The 24314-nt window shown below is 36.8% G+C and overlaps 1 protein-coding gene across 1 annotated transcript in view; it reads right to left on the bottom strand.

The window, feature by feature from the left end:
• Window positions 1-24221, bottom strand: part of LOC135635107 (serine/threonine-protein kinase TOR-like) — a 64566-nt gene extending 40345 nt beyond the window's left edge. The window contains exons 1-19 of the mRNA XM_065145972.1: window positions 23964-24221; window positions 23053-23391; window positions 22905-22979; window positions 22251-22423; window positions 18343-18441; window positions 16732-16891; window positions 16448-16591; window positions 16206-16375; window positions 15918-16119; window positions 15635-15832; window positions 12418-12570; window positions 7546-7667; window positions 7366-7465; window positions 7131-7226; window positions 5833-5963; window positions 1695-1797; window positions 1425-1607; window positions 1263-1355; window positions 1131-1166 (exon numbers count right to left, since the gene is read on the bottom strand). Coding sequence (XP_065002044.1) covers window positions 1131-1166; window positions 1263-1355; window positions 1425-1607; window positions 1695-1797; window positions 5833-5963; window positions 7131-7226; window positions 7366-7465; window positions 7546-7667; window positions 12418-12570; window positions 15635-15832; window positions 15918-16119; window positions 16206-16375; window positions 16448-16591; window positions 16732-16891; window positions 18343-18441; window positions 22251-22423; window positions 22905-22979; window positions 23053-23391; window positions 23964-24074 — 2688 coding nt within the window. The 5' untranslated portion in view covers window positions 24075-24221. The remainder of the gene's footprint in view (window positions 1-1130; window positions 1167-1262; window positions 1356-1424; window positions 1608-1694; window positions 1798-5832; window positions 5964-7130; window positions 7227-7365; window positions 7466-7545; window positions 7668-12417; window positions 12571-15634; window positions 15833-15917; window positions 16120-16205; window positions 16376-16447; window positions 16592-16731; window positions 16892-18342; window positions 18442-22250; window positions 22424-22904; window positions 22980-23052; window positions 23392-23963) is intronic.
• Window positions 24222-24314: the final 93 nt, after the last annotated feature.

Here is a 24314-nt window from a genome sequence, read left to right as displayed (position 1 = left end):
GGTAGTTTTAAATAGTGATCGCTAGTATGGCGAGCGATCACTGCACAGTTTCGCAAACTGCTTCTGCTTATAGTAACTAAGCAAAAACCAAAAAAGCAAGGTAAAACACACTTCCAAAAACAACTGTACAAGCAAACATAAACGACGAATAGTCCGTTGACGAAGGTGTTGCAGGCACGTGATAACCATCCATGACAAAACAGGAACTTTTTTTTTCAATTACTTCAAGAGAAGGTAAATCTAGTCAAGATTGCATCGCTTCAGATTATTTCTCTCTACTTCCTTTTACTATATATGCTTTCATTTTCTGCGGTGCCATTAACATGCGGAAGGCATTGCCAAGCCTTGGAAAGGCATGAGACGCACTTTCCATTATAGTGACCAATCACCAAGTGAGGATGCTGCCAAAACATAGTTCCTCGCCCAAAAGAATAGTTTATGTCACAATATAAACATGAAGGAAACATGGATGGTCTAGCATGAGTATCTAAAGAATCCTATAATGTTTTACATGTTATAAAGGCCGGCCCCCCTCGAATTCATTTTCCTTACCTCCAAACTGAGGTACTTTGGTCTTCCAAGCCTGCCTTTTTGACACTTCATTATGAAATAATTTCAATATATCCTGTCTAATGTTGCTAAGTGTACCATTTTTTTTTTCTGAGTCCAAAACTGTGTCAGACTTGTATTACCAAATAGAAGATTCAAAGTTTTACATTCTTCATAATTTTACTACAGTATCAATCCCAAGTTCTGATCAAAATCCTGTGACAATGCTTGATGAATCTTAGTACCCAAGAAGGATCTACCAATGTACAATTATTACTTATTGGTTAATGTTGAACAGACATCAACTCAAGGATCTAGATTGACGTGCTAATGAAAGAAAATCCGTCTACAATAAATTATTCGTCCTTGAATAGGACAGAAAAGGGCCCAACCCCATTTCCTAAAGTAACAAGATTCCATATATTGAGACTCCTCAAATCAGAACACAATTGTTTAATTCGCTACAATTAAGATGAAAGGTAATGCATATCATATAATAAAAGAAACTAAACTTGAAGTGACAGTTTACAAAAAGGAATGACTCACACATAAAGGGTATAAAGGCAAATCGATTATCTTACCTTTGGTAAGTACGGAACACAGCCAAGGCCCATCGACTAGTTTCAGAAGTTAAAGAAAACAAGATAAGATTATGATGTACATTGAAACAAAAACTGAAGAAAATAGAAAAATATGGAGTTCAGAAATCATACCTTGAAAATGAACAGAATAGAACCCACCACCTTTTGGTGATAACTTGAGAGAGAGGGATCTCGAAGGATTCTCATAAGAGAGCTAATAGCAATCTACATAGGAGAATCAACTTTAACTAGTAAAAGGGAATAGACAAGACAAACACACAATATAAACTTTACCTGCGAATAATAATCCTCTGGAGTGACAAAAGTTGGCCAAATTTCTGTAGGTAACTCTTCCATAGAGACGATATGTTGACCAGCCTCGCTTGCTGCACGATTAACTTCACCATGGGATCCAGGTAAACGGTGCTGATTACACTTATGTATATGAGGATCTAAAGCACCCATAATTCCTAAAACCTGAGAAGAAAAAGAAGAAAAAGAAGCATAATTGTCAACTTAGAAACAGAAACTACATTAACATTAACATGAATAAGGAGCACACACCTTCAGTACTTCTCGTCTAGTTGACCATGCCAATTCGCCATTTAATAATTTCAAGAGTAAACCAAGCAACTGGGGATACTCGTTGTATGGAGAAATAACATATCTAGAATGCAGGACAATGGTTATTTATTTCAGAAATATCCAAAATAAGACTAGCAAATCCAAGCCAAGCATACAAAGGAAAAAGACTCAAAAAATTGATATGCAGTAGATGACCAAACAGTAATTGAATCATTATACTGCAAAGAACTTGCTAAAACACAACTCCATCCACATTAATATTAAAAAAAGGAGCAGTTCCATCAACTAACAACTGATGATAGACCTAGATTCGACCTGGAAGGACAAGTTCAAAAGAAGAAAAAAAAAAGACAAAAGATGAACATAGTGGGAAAAAAGGGCACCAACATGGTTCAACTACTAGAGCTTGGGAAACAATATATAAATATGGATTTCTGACAAGACCAACCTACCCACTAATAGATGATAGAATCATCTTATCTACAAGTGAATCAGATGAGACTACAAACTTTTACTTTCCTTTACGTTCGAGACTTTTTGGATGTGGTAAATAATGTTTTTAAATCTAAATTCAACAGATCACATTTGTAATATTTTTTATGTGTTACACTGTCATGTTATTCATATGTAAACAAAATGATCATACTAATATACATATTGCACTACTGAGGAGATCAAACTAGACTAATGGATATACAATGCGTCAACTGACCCTCCATAAGTATTTCATTTACCTTCATACAGCATAGCATTAATCAAGAAAATTATTCCATAGAGAGATACTGCAATAATAAGAATGAGCACTGCACGAAGTTCATTATAGATAGAGCAAAGACTACAAGATGATGAGCCAAGAAAAAGATCCTAAAAGAAGCAAGATAGCACTAAATGTAAAAAACAAAGATAGATGGGGAAGAGAACAGAGAATACAACATGTATAATCAAAATACAAAATCAATAGCTCCATAAAACCTTACAAAAGAAGGCTATGAAATAATCCAAGTGCGAATTATCATTGACTTGAAACTTTTGCTATGTTATGTAAACCAAACTTGGAACTTCTCAAGAAGTTAGAAGATCATAATAACAGTAGTATAAACGTATAGTCATTACCAAACTGTAAAAGAAATAAGAAACATAAGTTGGACCAAAGAGAATAAACTTTTGGGGCGGCACAGGCGGGCAAAGGGTAAGTGGCGAAGGTAGGATTCGAACCCACAAGTGAACGATTAATAAACTTGTTTTACCTCTATCAACAATACACTGAACAATTTAACTAAAAATTTGTACAACGGCACCTAACTGAAGTCAAAGTGTATCTCTTTCAGACAAAAATATAGAACTTTACTTGCAAAAGAATGACCATAATAAGTGGATATGGTAAACAAAATTAACACTGGAAAACAAGAATATAGTATAAACTACAGCTGCTAACAGAGTAAAAAATCATCAGGATTTAGTGAAATAAACATGATCATATTCAACTTTTATAATTGACCATAAAAGCTAAGAAATCTAAATCAGAAGGAATAGAATAAGCAAGAATATTATGCTAACATAGATTAATAAAAATTGATGATGTAAATATCTCAGACATTCATAGTCAAAATTTGAAAAGTCAAGTTATTATCTTTTGCAAGCAAACTAGTCCTTAACTATCATAACTAAGCACTCCTAGGTAAATGTCATAACCTGCTCTTTTACAAGTACTTCTATGAATAATGGCCTCTATTACATAATGAATTTGTAATAGGATCCTCCCCCCCAATTTGGAGAAGGCGTCCTCTGCATTGAGCAAGCCCTTAAGGCATCCTAAGTTTTCACTTGGCTAGATATGCAATGTATGATTCATGTCAAAATGGAACCAATTCCTCAAATATTCTGATTCCCCTCTATAATCACACGTATTCTTAACTGTTCAAAATGATTTTTCAGATGATGCAAAATTAGATTCATGTCAAACACCTGAATGGATCCATTTCCTCTGATATTTTGATTCCCCTCTGGAACCTCATGTATCCTCAACTGTTCAACAATGGTCTCTCAAATTCTCTTAAGAAAACCTCATTACGGACCAATTCAATGACCACCCTCAGAGACCCAGTTATTTCACTTATTCCACCCAAAGAGTATGATTCCTTATTGTGGAGTTGGAGCTCATCCACCTCCTGCTCCATCACGTCTTTGGTGGATGACTCTGCCCATACTCAAAATACATATGGAACAGCATTTGGTTCCCAATCCTAAGTGCAATAAGTGGTCAGCTATCAGAAACAGGGTATATTCAAGACACTATTTCTTCTCTCAAAAGGTTGGATCCAAGATGGATCCTGCCCATCACAGTGCACTTCATCTAGGGTATTGATCTATACTCTTCTATTCCTACACTGCCTTGAAGATATGGAAGTTCTTAAGTTCAACTCTCAACCCCATTAGGACCTTTCCTGTCTCAATCTCATCTTTATGAAACACGTGGAATGCTTCTTTTCCTCACCAAATAGAGAACATTTCAAGGCACGATTGCACCTTTTTTTTATTTCTTGAATAAACATTTTGAAAGAAACAACCTCCTTTTATTTCTTGGTCTTGCCTGAGAATCCAATAGCATATTCATTTATACACTTGCCAGAATGAAACATTTTGGGACATGCCTACAATCTCTTCCATGCCAGATTTTGATACACCATGTCCTTTCTCTTACAATATCTTATGTAGTAGAAGCAACTCATTTAGCAATCTTACTTGCTTTTCATGTAACTTCTTTTTTATTTTCATGCTCCCTAGTTTCTCTACTTCTGTAATTTTTTTTAAATGAAATAAGTCTACAGCATTGCTGCAATTACAGTAAATGGTTACCTAATAAAAATCTGCCACTAAAGTGAGCATGGACCATCTGGACATAAGAACCTATAAAAGATACTACCAGCTCAACATGATGAATTCTGAAACAGATATATGATCAGTAAATACAGCCTTATGTACCGATATAACATGAATTTTCCAAGTTCCACCAGTATCAACCCAACCATACTTGTCATTTACACAAGATGAGGAAAACCATATGCTAACAACTATTTGTTTACTAAAAGGTCTTCTGACAAGGGTTTTATAACCCTCAGTATTCTGTACAATGCAAAGATGAGTTCACATCCTTTTCTTTTTTTATTTTTTCATTCATCATTTTTATCGCATCAAGAGTTTGCAGATTATTCCTTATGTACATTTTCCCTTATCAGCTCTTGCTGAATTCTATATCTAAACATCAACTTAATAACAGAATTTGGCCCATTTCCCAGCCAAACCTTCCTTTAATTTCATTTTACTCTTCAAACACCTCTTTATTCTTCACTCATTATTCTTCATCCTCTTCGCTTTTCCATACACCTCTTTCATTCTTCTTACCTCTTCTTCAGTTCTCTTGTTTCATTATCTCCTATTTGATTTCCTTAATTCCTTCTATTTCCTAATAGTCTCTTTTTTTCCCATTTGTGCACTGAGCTAGTAATATCCATTAGTCAACTACTGCATCAGCTATAAAACCCATTGGGATATTATAGTGAATTTGTAATCAATACAATAGATACCTGGCAACTGAAATACTCAGGGCCCTGGAATGCTGCCCCATATATCACTTTGTTCGTAGTGAATAGATGGTAGGATTAGTTGACATCAGGCCAGAAAGCTCTAAAAATATGACCTTTTTGCATTTCTAATCATTTTGTTGCTTTGAACTATTAATCAATAAAGTTTCAACTTTCAAGTAGGGTTGTCATAAAATTGATTGATAATATTTCTACCTCTATGTCAGTTGGATTGAATAACATATCATACTGGATAGTGGATACTCATCTTGGTGATGTGCAAAAAGGCAGTCCACAAATCTATGTACAAAAGTAAAATGGATAGGAATGCAGAATTCAAAACCCATAAACAGGCACAAAAAGGAAATTACACAACCAAAGAAAAAAACAAAAAATATGCTTCCGAAATTCATTTGGTCAGAGGGTATATAAAAAAATAATAAAACATGAGGAAGAACATAAAAGAATCAAAGCAACATGACCGAAGATAATGATCAAAACCCTTAAACTGAAAAACAGCACTGCAAGCAACATACCCTGTGCTTTGTACAACTTGACCCAGAGTTGCAACAGCTACTTCCCGTTTATTGGCAGAAGCTCCATCCAAGAGGGCTTCAACAATAAGAGGCATTAACTCAGGAAGATATTGCCTCATTGTGAAGCCGCCCTATTACAGAATCAGCAAAATACAAGATAAGTGGATATTTAGAATTATAATGCACATAGGACCAAATTTGCACCATGCAGAAGACTATGGTACACTAAGCAAAAGAAGATTTCAAGAGCAAGATAAATATAAAATAGGGAAGATAGACAGAAGATACAAATGATGTACACAAATTGGTTAAGCACATCATTAATAATAAACAGGGGGCTCTGTTCAAAAGAAACTGACAATTGAAAAAATAAATTATGAAAAAACAGAGATAGGGCTCAGAATCAAGCGCATACAGTAAAACATGTTACAAGGCAACATAAGTTTTTAACCTTTGGACAGACTTAAATCTTTGCTGTATCACAGAGCAAAAGTCTGTCAAATTTTACTTGCTTCACAATGTTAAACATTTCAATAAGTTAATAGGATTTCTTAACCAGGGTCTGCAGTACCGAACTGTACCGGCCGATACAGGCGGTACGTACCGGTCCGACAGGTTGCCGGTACACGGACCACCTGTTACCGGTCCGAGTGCACTGTAGCACTGTATTGTTGCTACAGTACTCAGCACACCTGGGTGTACCACTCGGTATACCGTACCATACCAGTACCAGTACCGAGCCCAGGTCGAAATACCGGTATGGTACGATATTACGAACCTTGTTCTTAACAACCTTAAATTAATAAATGAATCTTTTTTTATTGTTCAACATCTTTTTTCCAGAGAGTTGTTGCCCTTTATCTTCACAGAAAAGTTATCGAGGATAAAAGTATAATAAAAGAATAATACCAATACACTAGAAGTGTGATACTGACAAGTAGCAGACCATATGGACTGTCGGACCAGTGATAGTACTCTGACCTTTTATCATCAGGAAACATTCTCCGTAGCTAAGCAGTGTGATGTAATATCATCTTCCATCACTGATAAGCAATTACATTGGTAAAATCCTATATGTTTGTCTACTTAATAAATAGAAACAAAGATCCTGACTAGTTAAAGAAAAAGGCAAGCAGTACCTACTACTTATACTTGATGTCATATCTTTTACAGTTACGAATATAGATCACAAATGTTATAACCATACAAGCAATCTAGAAGATTGAAACTGCTTCACAAGATGGCAAACGACCGGGAGACAAGGCATAACATGATCCAAAAAGGAAAGTATGACTAACCACTTTGGCAAGCTCTCCAACAGTTGCAAGCACACCAATAACAACACCACTACTAGCATTACTTCCTGTGCCTTCACTAAGCCTTGCTACCAGTGTCTGAAAAATAAAGCAGAAAATTAAAACTGACTAGTTAAGCAACGACCTCATTCTTTCATTAAGGAGGCTGTTCTTGAGATCATATTTAGAGCAATGTGCACAACTCCTCATCAACCCAAAGAAAAAGACTAACACCAACCTTATGAATTGGAGCAATATATGGAAGTATCAACCGTTCACAGCTTCGAATCAAACAACCCAATAGTCTGGCACTATCTTCTTTGTTCTTGCTATCCATGCTACAAGAAATAGAAACTAACATAGAATGGATATTGGCCAAATCTACCTGCTAGTAGCAATTTCCAACAATTTGTCCTACCTTTGATCAAGATATGTCAATAATTGTATGAGACGGCGGCGAAGTGCTGGTAGAACATAGGCAGGATTCTTTTCAGATAATCTACCAGCCAATGAAATTGCCAACTCACGGACATCAAAGTCCTAAAAGTTCAAAAGCAACAAACAAATCAGCCACTAAGCATAAAGAACTTGAATGCAATAGGAACAAACACAGACAACTTCAAAAGAAGTGAGGTCATTACATGGAAGATTATATATAAATTAAAAGCTTACTGTTCTTTCAAAAGTAACAATATCAAACTACTGAACTCTATGAAAGGATCTTTGACACTAAAACAGTCTAAAAAATTGTAAAGGGAAATAAGAAACAGAAAACTTTATTCATGATGATATTCTGATGAGTAATCAGGAATTAGCAGACAAAATGAAATGTGCATTTTAGTTTAATGATGAAAAAGTCACGTCGCGGCAAGGTTCATAAAACCAGTCGCACCAGTATATACCGATCAGTATTTACAGATCCAATCTGGTTCCGTCACACTGACCAGGCAAATTAACCTGGTCTGATTGAGAAAGGAGATATTTTACTTTTTTATTATCTTTTAGTCTAGAGAGCAGAAAAGAGATGTTGACAGGTATCAGCAGCTGACAGTAGGTCATTGATTGTCAACAAATGGTAAAAAAAATAAAAATACAAAATTATGGGAATTTCACCCAGAGACATTTACATTGAGAGAATGATTTTGCCACTGCAAGCCCCACCTCCCTTCCTCCACAACAACCTTTGTGTTGCCACTCATTCTCACCCGCTTCCTCATTCTCCTTCCCCTCTTCTCTCCCTCTCTGGTCCATGTTGACAGGTATATCCCATGTCAGTATTCAACCAGCTACGTGTCTCAGATCAAAACTTGAAACTTTGTTTCTAGAGCAACATAACTATTATATATCCGCCAATCAATCTTGCATCGGCTCCAAGAATTCTATTGCTAAAAAATTGCATTGTTAAAGATGGGAGGCTATTAAAAGACAATGCAAACTGTAACAAATATTTGATTGCAAATTCTGCCCTGTTGGTTTATTCCATGAAACATAATTTCATATGCAATGCATTGAAACTTTCAATGGAATATCACTTCCAAACAAGTTGAAGAGTACATTTTGAGCAACAGTAATTGGCTTATAATATACACATATATGATTGCTAAAAGCATATCCTAATTGGTTAAAACCATCAAGAATATCCAGTTCGATAAATTTTGGACCTACTGAAAAATGGCTTTTCAAAAAATTAATGAATTTAATTTTAATTCTTCTGCTGCATTTGTTTCCAATTGTTTGAAATGAGTACAAACCACAAATTGTAGTCAAACCTAGATACCTATGTTATTAATTTTATGTTTTGTCTATACAATCTAATCTTTAGTCATAAGATGATTCCTTATTGTTAATTTTCTACGCTTTTCTCATCTCCCCACAACAACAAGGAGAAGATTATGAATTTTATACAAATTTTGACACTACATGTTGAGGTAGATCAAAACTTCGAAGGCCAATTATACAAACAGTGAGTATAAAGTATCAACCATACCCAAGATGTATATATAATATTTTGGTCTAGTTTGCTTTAATATATATAATGAAATGATCTGATTTTGTTTGAATGTCCAAACTGCATGTTGCTAGTTTGGACTGTAATTTCCATAATCTAGATCAAACTGGACCATGGACAACCATAAAATCATTTTTCCCTCATTGCATAATAAATGCTCACTTAAATGTAAAAGCAAGATAGGTGAGTGTCTTCAAAATATATCATAAGCAATAAGAAACGATATGAAGGCCCTTCAGGATCTCACAAAGCTAATATAGCACAATCAGATAATGATTCATGCCACTAACCTAGATAGTTCATTAAAAACAGTTTATAGTGCTTGCCATTGAACAAGGACAAGTATGATGCCTTCGTCCAGTTTGGCTAAGCTAGTTCTAAAACCAAGAAAAATACATCTAAACTTCTTCACAATTCAGCCTCCTTGTACATGCTAAAGTAATTGCATTTCATTCTTACCCAGCTATCAGCATTATCCTGCCAATACAAAATTTCTGAACTCCAAACCAAATCGATATGTTTCAGTTAATTTGATTAATTTCTTTGAATTCAGACCTTCATTCCTTTGGTTTAAAAAAATAAGAATTAAGGTTTTTGGTTTGCAGTTCAATCTAGAAACCGATAAAGTCTGAATTGAATTAAGAGACCAATTTTCATTAAAATAATAATTATTTCTAGCAATTTGAGAGCACTTCACCTAACTTAGTTTACAATTTCTCCTATGAAACAATTTAAAGTTCAAATCAAGTTTATTTCTAATTTTATTTTATTTGCCCATTATATTTTATATAAACCATTTTAATTTTAACTGTAAAATCCGTTTGGTTCTGTTTCTAACATTCCTTATTAATTGAGTTGACATTTTAGGTAGTCAACTGTGTTTTTGGAGCAATGAAGCACCACTATAGAAGAAGATTGAAGTGAAATTACCAATACCACTATAAAGTAACACCAAGGTGCTTGGCCATCAGGTTCATCAATGGGACAGATTAGTAGCCCAAGCCCAACAATCCGGCCTACAAATAGGCAGGCTTGAAAGAAAATTACTTGGTCGGGCTGCGATTGGACAAAAAAACTGCAAGCCCAATGAACACAGGGCAAGCCCAAGTAGGTGCTTCAGAAGCCCAGACCAGTTCAACCTACCCGTGTAGATGCTTCAAAAGATCAGACTAGCTTAACCTAATATAATATACATCCATTGTGTATATTATATGTAATATATATAAATAACTTGGCACAATAGGTCTTGGAGTTGAATCCTACTTGGCACAATATTTTCCCTCTCAATTAGTCATTTTAGAGCTGAGTAGGCTTGAGCTTTGAATGACATATATCTGGGTTGGGCAAAAGATTGGGCCTGACAGACCAGGCTGCGTTAGGTCTAAACAAGATCAACAAGTTTAGACCAAGAAACGTTTTCCTGTCTTCCTCTAACTCTCTTTAGGCCACTAAAAGTAGTTGCTTCACATCTATAGGCCTCCTTAGCACATAAACATACCATCCTAAACATTTTTTCTCTATTTTTATTCTCTAACAAGGCTACACTTAACTTTTCACGAATGAGAACATTCCTTTTTATATATTTCCTATTAATTCTACACAACCATCCCCTCTCCACTTTAACTCCCCAATTTTTACTCCAAGAAATACGACTCTATAAATAATATTTGCATCAATCTCTCCATCGTATTGAATAACTGATCCAAGATATAAAAAACTTTTACTTATTAGGACTTCTTGTCTATCCAACTTATCTATATCGTCTACCCTAGGAATACTAAGTTACATCTCATATATTCAGTTTTAATCCTACTTAATTCAAACGTTTAGTTTCCAAAATATATCTCCATTACCTGAGTACAAAATTAAGTTAATTTAAAGTCTCATAAACTAAAACAATATCATCAACAAATAAAAATTACACGCATGACTAGTAAATTAGCATATTACCAATGTGAATAATGTAAGGACTCAAATGTAAATCTTGATGTAGGCATATGACTAAAGTTTTTTTATACTAATAAGAAACTCAGTAAACAAACTCTCTTCAGCTAAATACTAGTATATATACTAAGAAACATATCTTCTATAACATCAATATAATTAACGGATTATCTCTCTTCAGCTACTATGATAGACTATGATACCTATCTACTCCATAAATATCAAATCTAGGCTACCCGCAGATCTACTTCCCTGGCTGAATGAGCTCGAATCAGAACCAAATTGATCATATCGATGCAATTTTCTTTTCAAAGTTTAAACTGCACCCATAAAAGACACAAAATTCAAGAAAAAAATATGAATACCGTTCACTTTAGGATCCCAGCTACTACAATCACTAACCAAGGATGCAAACATTCCTGTTACCATCAGGCACCAGGATGCAATAACAAATATGGCCTTATCTGACAAAGACCATAGAGATAACATATCTCCACTCCAAAACAAAAGGTTATAAGAAAGTAATTACTGCTGTTTTCGATATTAATACCAAACACAATAGGAATATGCATTTGATCCCTCAAATCTTCGTATTTACATAATCCCTAAATTTTAAAAGCAAACTACAGCATGTATGGTCTTTAATCAAACCAGTACCTATTGGTATAGTGTGTAGCGACCAGCATTTAAATTTCATGATCAAAACAATAATAGGGATGAAAATATATATATGCATTTAAGCATGCACTAAGAGAAGAAAATGCTAATTTCATAATTTTATACTCTGTGCCTCACCTATGTATCTATTACTTTTCGCTCTCCACCCATCCATCTTACAAAAATTAAAACAACATCCATTCACACTTCCAAAATCAAGAAGCGAAATTCTAACAAGCCCATCAAAACACATTCTAGGCACCCTATGGTATAATGGCATGATTAAAGAATACAAATAGATTAATAAATTAAAAGAAAACAAACTTACATCCAAATGTAATCACCCAAAAGTAACAGTTATAGTGTTGGAATTAGAAAGGGGATGTGAGTGTATGAAAGGTTAGGAGGACTAAAAGAGGATATAGGATTTCTTCTGAACTTTCAGGAGGATGATCCAAAGAAAGAAGGGGTAAAATCAACCAAAAAACAAGAACTTAATCACTAAAGACTCAACCACAATGAAAGCAATATTCATGAAATAAAACTTATGTTTTAAATAAACTTAAGAGCTAAAATAAACCAAGGTTTCAGAATTAAGGAATTAATGCAAGTACAAAAATGAAGGGATAAATATAAAAAAGCCAAAGAAATAGGAACACAAGCTCCTAGATAAAAAGGCACCTCATCATTCAGAGCAATAAAAATTGAACTCAAGCTATCTGCCTGGGCCAAGAATACATCAAAAGAACCATCCTCGTGAAGTGACAAAAAGACTGACTTCCGCACACTGACATCAGCATCAGAGACTGCTGCAGTAAGAAGTTCTTCCATTATCTGCAGGCACATAATAGAACCTTAAAATGGGAGCAATACAACCTATCAACCAATGGGAAGAAAATAAGTTCCATAAACAGAAAAATCTCAACTCTAATAGATGCGGTGATGCTCACAATAGTTAAATATAAAAAAGCAAACTCTGGCTAAAGGTTGTCAAACAATTGAACCTCCAAAAACAAGTGAATAAGCAACAGCAACGAAACAGTTATCCAAGTCAAATAAAGCATAACTGAGGGGTGCGTAAGGGCAAAAGTTACAAGATAATGAGATATAAGCATCAACATGGATATATGCTAAAATATGCAACCAAGTGAAATTATGTTCTGGAGCATTAAATCAAGGAGAGGTTTCAAAACTCTCTCCGGCACTAAAAAATAGCTTTGCAGATGATAAATATTGAAGCCATCTAAAACAGTTTCAATTTTTGAACTGTGATTTACTCTTTGCTATAGTCTATAAGTTCTGATTTACGCATAGCAAGCAATAATTTAAATAAGCACTCGGGCGAGGCGAGGCAAGGCTCGAGCGCCTTGTGTGTGCACTAGGCGACGCGCTTCAATGAGGCACCGCCTAGGCACTCACCCGAACGCAGGTGCTGGGCACTTCGGGCGAGCACCCGATTCAATTAGGCGAAACGAACCGAACCGGTTTAAGACTGGTTCAGTTCGTAGTTTATTACCTCAAAAGCCACACTTCACGCCCGCGCGACCTTGAGGAACCCTAGCGCTGCTTCTGCCTCCACCGCCGATGCTTTCTGCCACTGCCTTCGCTGCAGACACAGCGGAGCGAGCCTTCCTATGTTGTCGACGGATGAGTCCGACGGCCACCGTAGCTTCCTTCCATTGTCGAGGGAGAGGACCGCAGGTTCCTCCACCACCAACGAACGCCCTCTGGAGCTTCTGTCGCTACCGTTGCTGTTGTCCACAGCTTCTGTCGTTGCCGCTGCTACTATCTGCAGCTTCCGCCGTTGCCGCTACTATTGTCCGCAGCTTTCGCCGCTGTCACTGCTACTGTCTGCAGCTTCCCTCGCTGCCGTTACTGTCATTCGCAGCGCTGCCGCAACTTTCTTAAACTAATCCTCTGCCACTACTGCTATCTCCCTATGTTACCATTAACATTTTTTTCTCCCCCCTCTAACTTTCAGTAATATACTGTTAACAGTACATTTTTAATTTAATATCATATTTTTAATTTAAATAATTATATTTTTAATCATACTATATGTTTTTATATTTTAATATTTCAAAGATTTTTTTTCTCCCCTCTAACTTAAGTAATATATTGTTAACATTATATTTTTAATTTAATATCATATTTTTTATTTAAATAATTATATTTTAATTATATTATATATTTTTTATATTTTAATATTTCATAGCGTCTTACTTCACTCGGGCAAGCACCTAGCACCTCGGGCATTTTGAGACATTGACGTCTTTTAGCACCTATCGCTTTTTAAATCACTAATAGCAACAATTAAAAGCATATCACTAATAGCAACAATTAAAAACATATTTACAACTTTATAGTGTCATCATAAACAAGGTTTGCAAATGCCAAACATGCTATGGTATTAGTCCATGATGTTGACATAGCATGACTTCTTCGTTGGGGCAACAATCAATACGGTGACACACCATCGAACATGCATAGGAATTGTACCAATCAGACATCCCGTGTCATACCATCTTGACCTGTGCATCCCAAGCTGAAACATCACCAAACATCTCACTCTGATGAATTCAAAATCGTTCATCATATATAACAAGGTAAGCTTGGCCACTGCTCAGAAACTTTGGATTTCATCTCTCAACCTAGTTTCAAACCATTGACTAATCGAGTGCCAGCTCCCAAAGACATAATTACAAGAAAAAAAGAAGGTAGCCACAACAGCAGAAATAGATAAGGTGTATGGAAAGTATTTACTTAGCGCTATGAGAAAACACATCGATTTCAAGAACCTAAATCGAGAAAAACATGTCATACCATGTTGCTATGAGAAAACACGTTGATTTCAAGAACCTAAATCCAGAAAAACATTTCATATCGTGTTGATATTTTGACAAACTTAGCAGTCAATCCATGCAACATTCTTTGTCGCATACGTGCAAAAACAAGTCAGACTTTCTGAATAATGGCAAGAGCAAAAGGTCAGTCTTCCAAAATGCAACAGTTTGTCCGACAAATTGAAGAATCACACAATTGCATCAAAAATCCAGGAACTTCTATTTACAGCTGAAATACTTACAACTTGATGTAGTACCCCAAGACCCCCATAGCAAGAGAAAATCGTAACCCAAAACTCCACACATATGCACAACAGCCAGTTTAATCCCCAGCCTACCGCCCTAAGTACCACCAACAGAGGGTTCCCGGGGACCAAAAGGGCTGACAAGATGTTGTTACAAAGGCCCCATTCTCCACCAAGGGTGATATACATGTTGATGAGCTTCTCTCTGCCTCATTATTTTCCTCTAGTGCTGCCCCATTAGGAAACAAAATTATTCTCTTCAGGGAGCAAAATTGAATGGAGAAAAAGAGGAGGCCTTGATTAACTATGCTTGTCTTCCTTCTTCTTCAGAAGAGAACATTTAAGTCAAAGTCTCACCGTAATCAAAAATTGATGTAATCATACGCAACAAAGGATGCTTGCATCCATCTGATTGAGTTTCTTTTTTTTTTTTGTCGTGGGGGGGAGGGGGTGGGGTTGGTGGGGATATCACATCATCCATCAAATAGAAAACTATTAAAAGTTTCCAAGGTATTGCCATTTGTTGAAAAGATAAAAGAAATAGATATGATTATTAGTCATCAAACTACTTCCTAGTGCATTAGGTGATAGATGATTAGATGTTTACATTTACAATCATGAAATTTGCAGATTAAACAAATTATGACTCTATTTTTAAGCATCATTTGGTAAAATTTCATGCAATGAGGCCCATCTTAAAAAGAGAAGCAGAACAAGAAAATAAGCATATGACATATAAAAATAGAAGTGAATAAAAAATGCTATCATTTGTATGCATCCATCAGCATTTATAAAAAAAGGATATCAAACCTCCTCCACAAGGCGACGCCTCTTGGCTCCACCAATTCGGCTGAACCTACTAGAACTAAAATGTGCAGCAGATTTTGCAGATAAAGAATTGGCAACTAATCTGCAACAGCATATTGCAGCATCTTTTCGCGTATTGCCATCATCATCCTCCAAATAAACAATGACAGATTCTCTAGCAAACTCAAGAAGCTCATGACCCTGGATTACATATTTTTATTATTTAAGTTTCAACAACTTATTAAAGAAAGGCAAGTATACAGACATAAAAATCCTAGAATCCCACCTTAAAATCGAAATGAGCTAAAGTTCGCAAAGCAAGCTGCACAACTGAACCACTAGCATCAGAAAGTTGCTGAGTATTGTTTATCGTGTTAGTACGAATGCCAGCAACACCTGGCTTTGCCGATGCATATGAGGTTTTTGATAGTGCAACTGAGATGCAATCCAGCAAGAGTTCTTGGATGGTAGGTAGTAAAGAGGGAATACTAATAAGAAATATATTAGTATCAGATAAGTCAGAAGTAATCAAACAGAGAGGAGAAAAAGCAGAATATAAAATTTTCAAACAAACCTGACAGTGATTTGCTCAAGAGCTACTACAAGGCTAGTAGACAGACCAGCAGAAAACATTGAATCCAACAGACCTCGAACATGAGGTTCCATAGCAGGACCCATTGCTTTAGCAAAGCTTCCCACACAAGCCAAAGCCTCCAATGATGGTCTTCCCCTCCGAGGTGCAATCTGCAAATCAGACAAGAAACAAGCTGAAACACCTGTGAACAATAGAAGTAAGCAATGTCACAAAGTACGTACAGCATCACGCAAGTGCAAGGTAATTGTTGGCAAGTAGGGAATGAGTTCACCATCCAAAGCACCAGCCATTTCTCCCAGAGCAATAAACCCACTAGCACGTTCAGCTGGTATGCGCAAAACAGCTAGGATATGATCCATGCATATCTGTGGACGATAAACTCATCATAGCAAAATGACCAGTTAGACTTAAGCCAAAACAAACCAAGCCCAAAGTTATTCAGTAAATAATGAATTCCGTACATTTCTAGAACCATAAGTATTACACAAAAAGAAGCAATTTTAACCTTTAAATAGTTTGTCACAAATCGGTCACGCAAAAAGTGTGCAATACGAGGAAGCAATGATGTTATGCTGAGACGAACAAGCCTATCTCGGTGCTCTAGGTATTTGAGAACGATATCTGCTACCTCTCGGTATCTGGACATCATGAACTCACCCGTGTTCCTGAAGAAAAAAAAATTTGTTATTAAACATCAGACTCTTCAGATCATATAGCAAACTGAAAATAAAAGAAGAGAAAAAAATGTTCCTGAAAATTTGATGGTAAAAAGAACAGATGAAACCCCTGGACAAGGTCATAAGATAATACCCAAATACCCACAAAAAAACAAAGCAAAAAAACATGTCTGTGAACAATAGATAATCCACAAAGCATATTGTGTTCTTTTGCATGATTTTTTCCACAATGTAACTACTCCCGGTGTCATACTAGTGGTCCACTTTTCCAATCTGTTGTTGCTTGACATCCAAATATGGCTGTGCCAAGCCATATTAATCACAAGGCAGGATAAATGAGTATATTCCTTCAAAATTCATCCAAAATTCATAAGATAAGGTCAAAAGATAAATGAAACCCCTGGACAAGGTCATAAGATAAGAAATATTGATAAAATAATACCCAAACACCAACAAAGAAACAAAGAAAAAACTTGTCAATATACAATAGATAATCCACAAAGCAGATTATGTTCTTTTGCATGATTTTCCCACATGTAATTGTGGCTGTGGTCCCACAGAAAAAACTACTCCCTGTGCCATAATCGTGATCCACTCTTCCAATCTCTTGTTGCTTAACATCCAAATATGGCTGTGGCAAGCCAGACCAATCACAAGGCAGGTTAAATGAGTAAATTCCTTCGGTGTTCACACAAAATGACCATAGAAAGGCATAATTAGGAAACAATCAATGACTCATTCTCAACAAAATGGATTTCTCTTCACATTGATGCCATCCTATTAAGAGGGCAAGTGAAAATGACCTTGGAGAAAATGTTATTTAAAAAGGGAAAAAAATAAAAAGCCATGAGTTCTGCTTATTCATACACTCCAAATTTAGCAGATTCAGAATGTGACCCAAAGGAATAAGTTAATGTTGGCAGGATTTTATATGATAAGCCAAGATGCCATGAGTTTTGCTTATTCGTACACTCCATAATTAGCAGTTTTAAAATGTGAGCCAAAACAAACAAGTCATGAAAAAAAATATTACAGACATAAAGTGAAGCTTCATTTATGTGAGGATACCAACAACTATCATTATAAGACACAATGTTCTTCAAGACATGGTTGTCCAGGGTACAGGATAATTCATTGATCATTTCAGCAGCCTCAAATATCATGCTTATAAGACACAAAATTATCAGACATAAAGTGAAGCTTCACTTTATGTGAGGATACCAACAACTATCATTATAAGACACAATGTTCTTCAAGACATGGTTGTCCAGGGTACAGGATAATTCATTGATCATTTCAGCAGCCTCAAATATCATGCTTATAAGACACAAAATTATCAAAACAATTGTCAAGTCTAGAAATGCTTTATATCTTACAAGCACAGAGAAAACAAGAGAAAACCCAACTTAAACAAACATAATAAATAAGGTGCAAGGTACCTTAAAAGTTCACCTACTGCAAGTAACGAGCCATGTATACTGTGAACAGAAGCATTTTTACCAAGTCCAACTTGTGCAGCTTCACACATTCGGTAGTACCTAATGGAAGTGACACAATAAACAAACGTAAGATAAAAATTCAATTGATAACTAAATGGGCAGGAAGAACAACGACGACAGCAAGAAACAGGGAATGTAAATGTTTATCATTGTAAATTGTAAATGCAGTTCCCTTTCTTGACCTTAATGCATTTCCAAGTTAAGAAGAACCTTGAAGGAAGAAATTGGGTACCCAGATTGTAAGAGTTTACACGACATGATCAATCAGATAGGTTTTGCCCACCAGCCAGGACACTAAGGACCAGTTAAAAATGAAGTCACATTGTGACATGTCAACTTCATTTTTAAGAATATGGAACCAGTCCAAGTGTCAATTGATAATTCATGATTCCAATAGGTCATACTTAACATGAGAGGGAAAATGCTCCCAGCCATTGATGTAATTCAGCAAATCCAAAAAAACAACTATACCAGCAATGAACAACTTATTTCCATCAAGCCTGAGCTGCATTAGTCAAATGCACTCGTGTGGAATCTGACAAAGTAAGACTAAATATATGGAGAGATTTAAGCAACATAAAGACTAAATGCACAAGTGAAATAGATGCAAATGAGGTCTCAGAAAACAGAAGCTATCAATATCAAACAATTTTTCAACAGAGATAAAAGAGTGAAAAAGATATTGCTCTTACAATCAAAGCATGATGGTAAAATTGGAGAGGGGCATATGAATTGTTTCAAATCAAAATTATATAGGGCAATTATAATGTCATCTTAATTTATAAGTTCAGAATACTAGGATTCCATAGGTTACCATATCAAAAAAATTTAGTGACTTACATATAAGGATGTCCATATAAACAGTGATACTGTTGTAAAAGACAAATTAAAGAATGCTTACTTTCATAAAGAACCACTAAAGAATTTAAAAAGAAAAAACACACACACAACCCAATAAGGTCAGATAAGCTAGTCCGAATTAGCAGAATAAGTAAATAACTAGAGACACTAAGGAAGATTTTTCCAGAATAAATAAGAAATAATTTGCAGACCTCTAGTCAATACCAATACTGCTTTCCTAGAGGTCTGTAGCAATGGAATTGTGACAACACTAAATAGTTGGAAAAATAACTGTCATTGTATTTAAGTGAAGTCCATAGCATGAGAGGCTTCACAACCTCCTCCATGCATCAATAAATTTGGCAAGAGAATGGCATAGTATTGTCGTTGTGGTTCATGCCTGATGATTTCAATTATTTTAAAGATAACAATTATAATAGCAGTGATTTAAAAAGCGCTAGGCGCCAAAAGGCGCCAAGGTCCACAAACGCCCGAGGCGCTAAAATATAAAAATATATAATATAATTAATAATTTCAAATAAATAAAAATTAACAACATTAAAATCAAAATAATATACTATTAATCTATTAACAGAAAATTAATCATTTCAAAATTCAAATAAACTTAATATTAAGAGTATACTGTATACTGAGCCTGATGGAGAAACGAGGAAGCAGCGGCGAGCAGCGGCAGCGACAGCGGGAAAGGGAAAGGGAGCGGAAGGCACGAGCAGCGGGAGGCGCGAGCAGCGGGAGGGCTCGAGGGAGGCGCGAGCAGCGGGAAGGCTCGCGGGAGGGCTCGCAGGAGGCGCGAGCAGCGAGAGGGCTCGAGGGAGGCGCGAGCAACAGGAAGGCTCGCGGGAGGCGCGAGCAGCGAGAGAGCTCGCGGGAGGCGCGAGCAGCGAGCAACGGCGAGCAGCGGCAGCGGGAGCAAGAGCGACGAGCAGCGAGATCGCGATCGGGATCGGGATCGGTAGCGGCAGCAGGTTCGAGTTGGGTAAGGGTTAGGGTTGGGGTTATATCGGTTTAGTTGGTTCGATTGAACCAACTAACAACCGAACCAGGACCGAACCAGACCTAAAAATCTGGTTCGATCGCCTGGTTTAACCCAGGCGCTCGCCCGAAGCGCCCGACGCCTGGGCTCGGGCAAGCACCTACGCGGCGCCTCTTTGAAGTGAGGCGCCTGGACATGAAGCGAGGCGCTCGGGCCACGCCTCGCCTCGCCCGAGCGCCTAGGCGAGCGCCCGAGTGCCCGAGCGCCTAGGCGAGCGCCCGAGCGCCTATTGAAATCACTGTATAATACAAACAGTACTCTTAAGTAAATACAAAACAGCATGACAACCTCTTTGAATGAAACTCACGGAAATTTCTAAAGTTCACTTGTCATGGTTTCGAGAATGAAATTTACACTTCCATTTTGAGTTATAATAAAGCACTGGATGCAAAAGCTTCTAGATGATGCCCTAATGAGTCATATTCAAGAAAATCCATTAACAACATAGAATTTATTTTCTTAATACACCATCTTTTGAGTTCAATAGAGCCTTGGCTGCTAAACATCAATCACATGATCCTCATGCAACCAATTGCCGAGATTTCCATTACAGCCTAGAGCTCAATTTAAAGGCCTTTAACTTGATTTTGTTGGACTGGGAAGCATTTAATCCATGAAATCAAGGATACACTGAAGGTTATCCATTATTTAGTCGGGAAACATGATGTGACAATGTAATTCTTATGGCCATTTGCAATTGTTCCTTAGGGTAATAAATCAACGGTAACTAGTCCAAATCTCAGGGCGATTTATTTTCTCAAACAATTTCTTGCATAACTTAGAAGTTTACAAATGAGAAACTGTCTGTACCAATTATATTGCCCTCAACAGAATTTGATATCAGGAAAACATCCATATAGACACATCCAATAGTTGGGACCTTAAGGATTCTCATTGTTTTTGTATTAGATGTTCTAGTCTTCATGCTTATTTTCCCTTATGGCATCATAAGTCAGCACTTTCTACCAATCATGCTTCAACCTAACCAATACAAGTCCTTTAACATCCTTAATATGATGGAACTTCTTCGAGTCCATTTCCATAAGCCACATCTGGATTAAGTATAAACTGCTTCCTCAGAACTTGTACTTTTAAACCTTTTCTATATCCAATAGGAATGACACTTATCACCCCTATAACCTAAGCTTATTCAATAACCAACATAAAACAGTTAACTTCTTTTTGCACCTTAAGCGGCTTCTACCACATTTCAGGTTCACTTGTCACACTGTTGTATTAAAGCTTTAGAAACTTTTTCAACAATAAGAACAATAAATGTTTGGAAAAGCTCTTCGGACAAGAAAAATACAGATGACCTGTGTAAAATATCTGATGAATGGTATCGGTGCTACTTTGATTGCACTTGATGCTACTTAGGGTGCTCTCATTGCTGCTTTAATTCAGTAACCACACAATCGCAACATATTGTGAACATGGTCATTATCGAGTTGATAGCATTTGTCAAGTCAGAGAAAAACTGCATATTTAACCGCACAAAGCATCAGGAATAACCACTATGACCCCAAGTAGAATTGCTTCCACAGTCATACTAGTTGAGTATTGTGACAATTTTGGCAACTTAATCTTTTGAATATATGGTTAATACAAGTTTGTTGTAAGTATTGCTAATCAATCTAATTTGTTTACACGAAAAGCAAGTGTATCCAATGATCGCAATTCTATCTACTATCATTTGGACAGTAATCAATTGTGATGAATCATCATATAACAGTGAAGAAAAATAAAGAAATCATGATACAAATATAAGACAACAAACACCAAATGTAAAGCACTTCACTCTGTGTCATTCGTCACAGCATAGCAGGTCATTTTCATTTCATAACATATGAAAATGATGAATGTGAAAATCCATTTACTCTAAGTAGCACCAACATGAATAAAATGATATTATTTTAAATGGAAAAATGTACAATGGAAACATGGATTAACATACCATTGCACTCGCCAGCGTGTCTCACGCTTCTCAATAACACGAAGGCATGCCCGCAAAGCTTCTACAGCTCGTTCCCGAACAGCCAAAGTGGGGTCCCTTAATGCTACCCATATAGCATCCACAAATTCCGGCACATGAACATTAAAAACAGTGGATGCATTTTCAGCCATTTCCTATTTAAAAGCAGGAAAAGAACACATTCATCAAACAGGAATGTCTCCCCAAACCAAAGAGAATCTAGCAGGGTCTTGAGGTAACACCTTCCGTTAAAAACAAATGAAGGACTTCATTAAAATAAAATGGTAAATATGTTTGGAAACAACTTTAATACAATTTTTTTACTATAAACAGAAATCTATCAAAAATGGCTAGTATTGTCAAGAAGAGCACTCCATTTACCCGCATATGGAAAGTATATAATAAATAGAACCAAAACTGTACAACATTAACAATAATGTGTTACTAGCATTGGACTATAGCATAATGATATGTTGGCAATTGTTACAAAAAGAATTTCAAGGGTAAACAAGTTTAGGATACATGAACATGCTTATAATCCTTCACCAAATTTAAAACTTTCTATATGTAAGACTACAAATAAAAAAATATATGAAATTAGCAATTGAATGATGCTATAAGTAAAATTGCAATTACTTTAAGAATCAGAACAGCAGCAAAACGACGATATTCTATCCTTTCTCCATGAAGCCAGTCCAAAGCATTTTTTATCTGAAAAGAAAGAAAATATTGTCAGTAAAGCCATCTAACATAGGTTTTCAATAAACTAGACAGAGAACCAAACCTGTCGCTCTACTTCATCTGCCGTCATTGCCCCTCCGGCCCTCACTAGGTGGCCTAGTACCTCACTGGCGAGTACCAGGACTTCTGGATCACGCTTAACTTCAAATAAAGTCCGCATATAACCAGAGAGCTTTGAAACCTTGGACGCGCTTTCTCCCAACGCCACGTCAATCAACTCATTTATGGCCCGCAGAGCCCCTAAATTGTCAGCAACTTCATTGCTCTCTAAAAGATTAGCAATCTTATCATAAAACTGATCCATGCAACGAGAAAAAGCTTCTCCACCAAGATCACGAGCTGCTTCCTCAACATGTTTCTTCAGGGAAACTGCAGCGCCATCCTATATCCAACAAGAAGAATGGCTCAAAGAACATATACAAAAAAGTTCAAAAGATAACTGAGATCAGAATAAGTAATTGATATCAGTTAGCGGTAACTGATAAAAAGAAAAGTGATCATAAATGGCAGAAACTTCTGTGTATTCAAGTTTACTGTGGAAGGCAGGATCAAAAGGAGGCTTCAAATCTTATTTGTTCAAATCCTAGAGATAGCACATTGTTACACGGTCAGTGGTCAACTATGTACAACATCTTTCACTGGGAAGATCTTCACAGTCAACGAGATGAATCTTTGGCACGGAATAGAAATTACATAGAAGAAAGAAGCCCAAAGGTTCAGCTACCTAGCCTCTAACCTAAAGCAAATAAAAGAAGAAAAAACGAGATCCCCTTCGACAGTTCGCATGCAACCAATCGAAACGAAGTCCAGCAGTAGCAGGAAACAACTCCTGCATCATATCATAAGCACAAAACAATTTCGAATCCTGATGGAAAGAATCGACCAGGCAATGGAGATTCAAGGGGAAGGGAGACGCAAGAAGGAAGCTAGGGATTCGGAGCGGAGGGTTGGGACCTTTGGGGTGCCCCTCGTGCAGAGGTCGGCCAGGATGCGGTTGAGGGCGTCGGCTGTGCCCCCCACGGAGGCCGCGCCGCCGTAGCGAATCGACGCGGCGCCGGAGGCCATCGGCCTTAGAGCGCTCCGGCGGGCATGGCGTCCTCGAAGACAGCGGGGGTAGAGGGAGAGAGAAATGGGGGTATGGTCTGGGCAAGGGTTTTGCTCGCGGCGGAGCGTTTGGGAGTCGGCGTTACCAACTGGGGAGGATCCAATGTGAATAATGGAAATAAATTCGATGACATGGGCCGGCTCAACCCGGTAACCTTTAAGCCGGTCCAGAGATGGTCTCAACCCAAGCCGACAGACCTC

The sequence above is a fragment of the Musa acuminata genome, chromosome BXJ3-4, assembly GCF_036884655.1.
Source record: "Musa acuminata AAA Group cultivar baxijiao chromosome BXJ3-4, Cavendish_Baxijiao_AAA, whole genome shotgun sequence".
Taxonomy (NCBI): domain Eukaryota; kingdom Viridiplantae; phylum Streptophyta; class Magnoliopsida; order Zingiberales; family Musaceae; genus Musa; species Musa acuminata.
This window is presented reverse-complemented; position numbering and strand designations above follow the sequence as displayed.